The 6680-nt window shown below is 48.4% G+C and overlaps 1 protein-coding gene across 1 annotated transcript; it reads right to left on the reverse strand.

The window, feature by feature from the left end:
* Positions 1-2535: 2535 nt before the first annotated feature.
* On the reverse strand, positions 2536-5660 carry MRPS24 (mitochondrial ribosomal protein S24). The gene is made up of 4 exons (XM_084896315.1): positions 5508-5660; positions 5364-5432; positions 5049-5160; positions 2536-2962 (listed from the first exon to the last, which is right to left on the reverse strand). The coding sequence occupies exons 1-4, from the start codon at positions 5544-5546 to the stop codon at positions 2679-2681; spliced, it is 504 nt and encodes a 167-aa protein (XP_084752441.1). The 5' UTR covers positions 5547-5660; the 3' UTR covers positions 2536-2678.
* Between the last annotated feature and the right edge of the window lie 1020 nt (positions 5661-6680).

A 6680-nucleotide genomic window follows, 5' to 3' on the forward strand; every position in this document is an offset into this window, starting at 1 on the left:
ATAAGAATAGGACCTGGGACCTCCCGGTTCCTAGGTCAAAGCTCAACCACTGAGCTACACTGCCTGGGTGCACCCACGTGTAATTGTTGTGCACGAGAGAGAAAGACTCCTTGGCGGTGGGCTGTTAACTCTGTTAACTCAGGGTTAACACCACATTAACTTAGGGTTAACCTTGCATTTGCTCTGAGGGTGTCATGGATTCGATCCACCCCTATGGAGGGGTCACCCCAGCTCCCCATTTCTTGCAGTTCTGAGGTCCATGGCATCTTGCCTCCGTCCCCGGTTCTGGTTGCCTTCCGGGGGGCATCTCTAGAGCCTGGAGGGTCCCTGATTCCAGGAACTTGAATCCGCTCATTCAGCAAAGTGTTAAGAGTCTGTAACAGGTTCCAGGAGGAGGACCAGGAGAGGTGAAGATTCAATGCAAAGGGCACCTCTCACATGAAGGAGGTGTCAGCAGAGTCTCTGGCCTCCTGCCAAGGGCATTCCTGGGACAACGGACGACATTGCAATCCTGTCAGAGGACTGAATGGCAGAGATGCATCAGTGTGAACTTCCCCATGCTGATGGTGGTGCAGAAGGCACTGGTTTATGGAAAATTGCCCCTGGTATTTGGAAGGGAAAAAATTATATTTGCGGGATCACAGGGTATCACACGGGTAATTTCAGATTGCTCGTGAAGAGAGGTCTCTGTGCTATACTTGTCACTTACTGTGACAAGTATAGCACAGAGACGTGTCTTCATGAGCAATCTGAAATTGGGATGGCTTAAAAAAAATTTTTAAGCAAACAATGCAATTCCAGAGATGTCCACAAGGCGGCAACAGAAGAACACAAAAGTGGTGTTACCAGGTAAATCAATTAATAATGGGGATTTTTTTCCCCCCCATAGATTGAGTTATTAGTAATGAACTAAAACTTCCCACAAATGCTCTTCCTTTTGGCGTTAAATTCCACATTTTTAAGCATTAAAATATGATGCTAACGCCTTCAGAAAATATGACATGAAGTTTTGAAATTGTTTATTCAAAATAGCATATGTATCAAATCCAATATATATCCACATAGGTGCACTTGCCATTTTGCTTACCGGGCTTTAAGAAAGTTTGTGGTTTTTTTTTTAATATATTATGAATCTCAGAGGGGAAGGGAGAGTAAGAGAAAGAGAAACACCAATGATTAGAGAAAACCTTCCATTGGCTGCCTCCTGCACGCCCCACTTGGGGATGAAGCCCACAACCCAGGCATGTGCCTGACTGGGAATGGAACCACTCTACCTATTGGTTCCTAGATCGAAGCTCAACCACTGAGCCACATTGGTGAGGCGGAGCCAGGTGTAATCGCTGTATCCAGGAGAGAAAGACTCCTTGGCTGTGGGCTGTTAACTCTGTTGACTCAGGGTTAACACTGCATTAACAGGGTTCACATTGCATTTGCATGGGTTTGATCCACCCCTGCGGAGGGGGGTCACCCTAGCTCCCTATCTCTTGCAGTTCAGAGGTCTGGGGGGCCTTGGCTCTGTCCCAGTTCTGGTTGCATGGGGGGGGGGGGCGGGCTCTGGAACCTGCAGGGTCCCTGATTCCTGATATTTGTATCCGCTGGTTTGGCAAAATGTTAAAGCACTCGAGTCTGTAACAGGTTCCAGGAAGAGGACTGGGAGAGGTGAAGACTCAATGCAAAGGGCGCCTCTCACGGGAAGTGGGTGTCAGCGGGATCTCTGGCCACCTGCCAAGGGCATTTCTGGGACAACAAGCAACATTGGAATGTAATCCAGAAATTCCTCTTCTGGGCATTTATCCAAAAGAAGTGAAACGGTACCTCAAACACATACTACTATCTGCACTCTCATGTTCATTGCAGTATTCACAGTAGCCAAGACATGGGAACAACTTAAGTATCTATCTGTGGATAAATAGATGAAGACATGGAATATACATACAATGGAGTATATCCAGGCTCGATAAAGAACATCCTTCCATTTAGGATGTGGATGAACCTAGAAGACATTACAGTAAGTGAAATAAGCCAGACTCAGAATGACAAATACTGTATGATCCCATTTTTTTTTAATACATTTTATTGATTTTTTAGAGAGAAAGGCAAGAGATAGAAACATCGATCAGCTGCCTCCTGCACACCCCCTACTGGGGATGTGCCTGCAACCAAGGTACATGCCCTTGACCCGAATTGAACCTGGGATCCTTCAGTCCGTAGGCCGATACTTATTCACTGAGCCAAACCAGTTTCAGCTGATCCCACTTTTGTATGGAATCAAGAATAGTTGAAATAGGAGCAGAGTAGAATAGTGGTTACTAGGGGCTGGGGGAGGGGGAAATACAGTTAGTTTTAGTTATGCAAGATGGGTAAGTACTGGGGATTTAGAGTACCACCATGTGACTACAATTAACAATACTTTCTCACATGCTTGGAATTTGATGAGCAAACACTACGTGGCAGCCTCCTGGGACCAACGAGCACCTTACAGAACCCCCATCGAGTCATTTCACCTGAAGAGTAAAGACAGAGCAAGAGGCCAGACAACATCGACAGTCCATTTATTCAGCAGCAGCTTTGAAAGTGAGTCTGTGGACTCTGAAGGGATGAGTTTTGCCATTTCTACTTCACCCCTTTCCCACACGTTTCTGTCCTCTACAGGTTGAGCTTGACACCACAGGCATGTCCTAGATGTACTTGTACACCACCTTGGAGGGCACAGTCTGGAGGTGCACCCGCACAGGGCACTTGTAGAAGTGGGACAGCAGGGTCTCACTATAGCCCACAAGGAAGTAGAACTTGTGTGCTGGCAGCTGCCTCAGCACCAGAGCACAGATCTCCACCTGGTTAGCCCGGCGCTTCAGGACAAGCTGGTCAGCCAGGCAGCCGGGAAAGGTACCCTGCATAAACTTGCGAAGAAAAACATCCTCCACTGTTCGCTCTGCGGCGTGGTCCTCCCCATCCAGGTTACCTGAAGAGCAAAGGCACACAGAATCAGCAAAGTTCCAGAGGTAACATCCAAAAGCACAGGGTACCCAATTCTACCAACCCTGCCTCTTCTCTTTTCTTCTGTAAAAGGAATAAGAATAACACTTTAAAGTTCCAAGTATATTCTTTCACTAAACTCCCAAACTAGGTACCACCACTATCCTTATTTTACAAAAGGAAAGAATGAGGCCTTAGCCAAGATATAAAACTCAGATGAATAGGCCATCTACTCCCTTCCCCACTCTTTTTGCCTGCCTTAGAGCATGCATGGTCATCCGACAGGCCAGAGATGAGGCCACCAACTCCTGAGGTTTGGGACATGAGCTTTCTCACAAGCCAGGGCCATGGCCTACACCCAGTGGATTCTCAGTGTGGACCCTGCAACCCTTACGCCTCTCACAGCCACTGAATCTCCACACCCACCTGCAGACTTCAGAACCAGACCTGGAAAGGGTGGAGGATAAGAACCTTTAAATAACTCCTCTAAGTAGATGCATCATAAACATCCAAGCTGAAAACGCTCATACTGAACAAAATACAGTTCATTATCATTAATTTACAGTAGTTCTGTTCTATAAAGTTGCCATGATCTATGAATTACCAAAAACTCAACCATAGCTCCTGGGAAAATGCAGGGCTAGGCTCTGCAAGCGTTTGGCTCAATTATTTCTGTCAACAGAGCAATATAGTATTTTGGGTTATGTGTTTCTACTTAAAGGGACCTTGTTTATTAAGTGGGCTGATTAACAGTGAACTCTCCCAACAGCTCTGCAGCTCAGGCCTGAAGAAAGCTACTGATAGGCACTGCTCTCTGTCAAGTTATCACAGCTCCTTGAGCTCGGCATCAACGACTATTTTAAGGCAGCAGAGTCATCAACAAAAAGCACAAAATTGTGAAAACATGGCAGTAATAAATCTCGAAAAGGACCCATTTAATGTAGGAAAACTGAAACAAGAGGGCAGAGCCAGGAAGGAGACTTGACTTGAGGTGAACAGACAATACAATATACAGATATCTCATAGGATTGTACACCTAAAACTTATACAATTTTATTAACCAATGTCTCCCCAATAAATTCAATTAGATGTTTTAAAAAATAAATAAGTGTGGCCCTATCCGGTTTGGCTCAGTGGATAGAGCATCGGCCTGCGGACTCAAGGGTCCCAAGTTCGATTCCAGTCAAGGGCATGTACCTTGGTTGTGGGCACATCCCCAGTAGGAGGTGTGCAAGAGGCAGCTGCTCGATGTTTCTCTATATCCCTCTCCCTTTCTCTCTGTAAAAAAAATCAATAAAACATATTTAAATAAATAAAAAATGTGAATAATTACATTTTTTTAAAAAGAGAGCAGAGCCCAGCAAACATGGCTCAGTAGTTGAGTGCTGACCTATAAAACAGAAGGTCACAGTTCAATTTCCAGTCAGGGCACATGCCTGGGTTGTGGGCTCAATCACCGGTGCGGGTGTGCAGCAGGCAGCCGACTCATGATTCTCTCTCATCATTGATGTTTCTCTCTCTCTCTTCCTCTTCCTTCCTCTCTGAAATCAATAAAATGTATTTTTTTTAAAAGAGGGCAGAACCCTGTTCAACCTCAGCTGGAAGGTGCCCATGGCTGAGAGTGACCTATAAAGAGTCAAGAATAGGCAAATTCAAACACAAAATGAAGAAAAACCTGTGGGAAATTGCATTATTTACAGCACACTGTCCCACGAGTCCAGGCTGATGCTAAGGGGGTTCACTCCTTTCACTGACTCTGGGCCACTTGGCGTCTCTGTCCATCACAGGTGACTCCATCCCGCTCACACACACAATTCCTGAGGAGGTGCACTGCGGTCCTCGCACCCGCAGAGAGGAAATTCTGTACCCCTTTCAATGCATCTCAACATCCCCGATCCACTCTCGCTGTTTTACTTCTGCTTTGGGCGTGAACTGGTTTCTGACTCCGGCACTGAGCGCTGGTTGGAATAAACCTTGACACGAGCTCATCTCGTGTGTTTGAAGTCACGACTGAACTCCTTCGTGGGGCCCGGGGCCGCATCGCCAGCTTCCGGCGCGTGGTGTCCCCTCACCTGTGTGCAGCGACAGCCAGCCCTTGCGGTGGGCGATGTAGTGAGGCGCGTGCGCCTCCTCGTAGGTCACGGGTTTGTCCCCTTTGCCCACTCGGACCCGGGCCGCCCGATTCTAGGAGCAAAGAGCGGCCTAAGTCCGTGCGCAAGACCCAGGCTGAGAGCGGGCCCCGGCCCTCACCTCTCTCCGCCCCCAACCCCCCGGCCTTTCGTCCTCCCGGCCTCTCGTCCCCCCGGCCCCCGCCCCGGCCCCTCACCGCTCCCCACCCGCCCCAGCGGCCTCCCGGCCCCGCCCCGGCCCCCGCTCCGCCGGCTCACCTTGGCACAGGCCGCGGAGACGTGCAGGGCGCGCCAGGCACCGGGCAGCGCTCGGCTCCAGGACAGCACCTGTGTGCGCGGAGGAAGAGCGTGAGACCCGAACCAGCCACCCCTCCAACCCGGCCCACCTCGTCGCCCACTCACCCGCAGCCCGAGCCCCTTGCCGCACAGGGGCGCCGCCATCTTGGGCTGGCCGCAGGCTGTGACGTAACACCGCGTCGCGGAGCAAAGGTCAGAGCCGGGAGGCAACCGCGGACTGGACCAAGTTGAAGCCCGCGCGGTTGTGGAAGTCTCTCGGCGGGGGCGGGGCCTCTCAGCGGGGGCGGGGCCTCTCGGCCGGGGCGGGGCCTCTAGGCCGGGGGCGGGGCTGCAGGGCGATGTTGGTTTCGGTACCTCTCCCACCACCGCCACCACTGGAGTTTGTGTCCAGGTTCCCATCCGGATGCAGAGCGTAAGGTCCTCCCCACCCCCCACACCCCGCCCAGCGTGCCTGTGTCCTGAGGGAGGACCATAGCGTGGCCTCGCGCCGCCTGGCCCGGACCTCCCCTTGAAGCTCTACAAATTAGGCTACTTGACTTGTTTCCAAATACTTTCTCCCCCACAATCCACAAATGGATTATATTTATAACATTAAAATCCTCACGATACATAAAGATCACAAAAACTGTCTACAAGATGCCATTTGTGTTTTAAAAAAAAATCATAAACCTATGTACACAGTAAGGACATAGAAGCCTATTTCAAATATTAGCAGTACTTTATCTTTGGAAAGTATGATCATGTGTAATTTATTTTGGTCTATATGTATTTTCCATAATGAACATATATTTCTTTTATATTTCTGAAATTTTTTAATTTTTTAATTTTTCAAATAAAGTTTACTTTCAATAATATTTTCAAATAATATTTTTTGGGCTTCTAGAGTCTGCCTTGTGGGATGAGAACCTGGGGGCCTGGGATACTCAGACCAGAGCAGTACTGCTGATTGCTCTCTGGTGGTCAGAGAGAAAAGGAAGGGAAAATATGTGGAAGGGAAAGGGAGGCAAAGGTGGAGGGTAAGTTGCCTAAGATAACATTGGGGAAGAAGAAAAGGGACCAAGTCTGTACATTCTCCATGACCACGATTCTGCTGGCCACTTGAAGCTGGGTCTTCAAAAAAAAATTTTTTTTTTAATAAAAGGACAGTGACTTTCATGCCCAGTTCACTAGAAATGTTTTATTTCTAATTTTTTTAACTGTGGCCTCCAACTATTCTGCATGTTGGATAAGAGGGCAAAACAGGGATGAGATGGCCTCTAAGCACAATACTTCCTGATT

Source organism: Pipistrellus hanaki (genome assembly GCF_964339955.1).
Source record: "Pipistrellus hanaki genome assembly, chromosome: 10".
Classification (NCBI taxonomy): domain Eukaryota; kingdom Metazoa; phylum Chordata; class Mammalia; order Chiroptera; family Vespertilionidae; genus Pipistrellus; species Pipistrellus hanaki.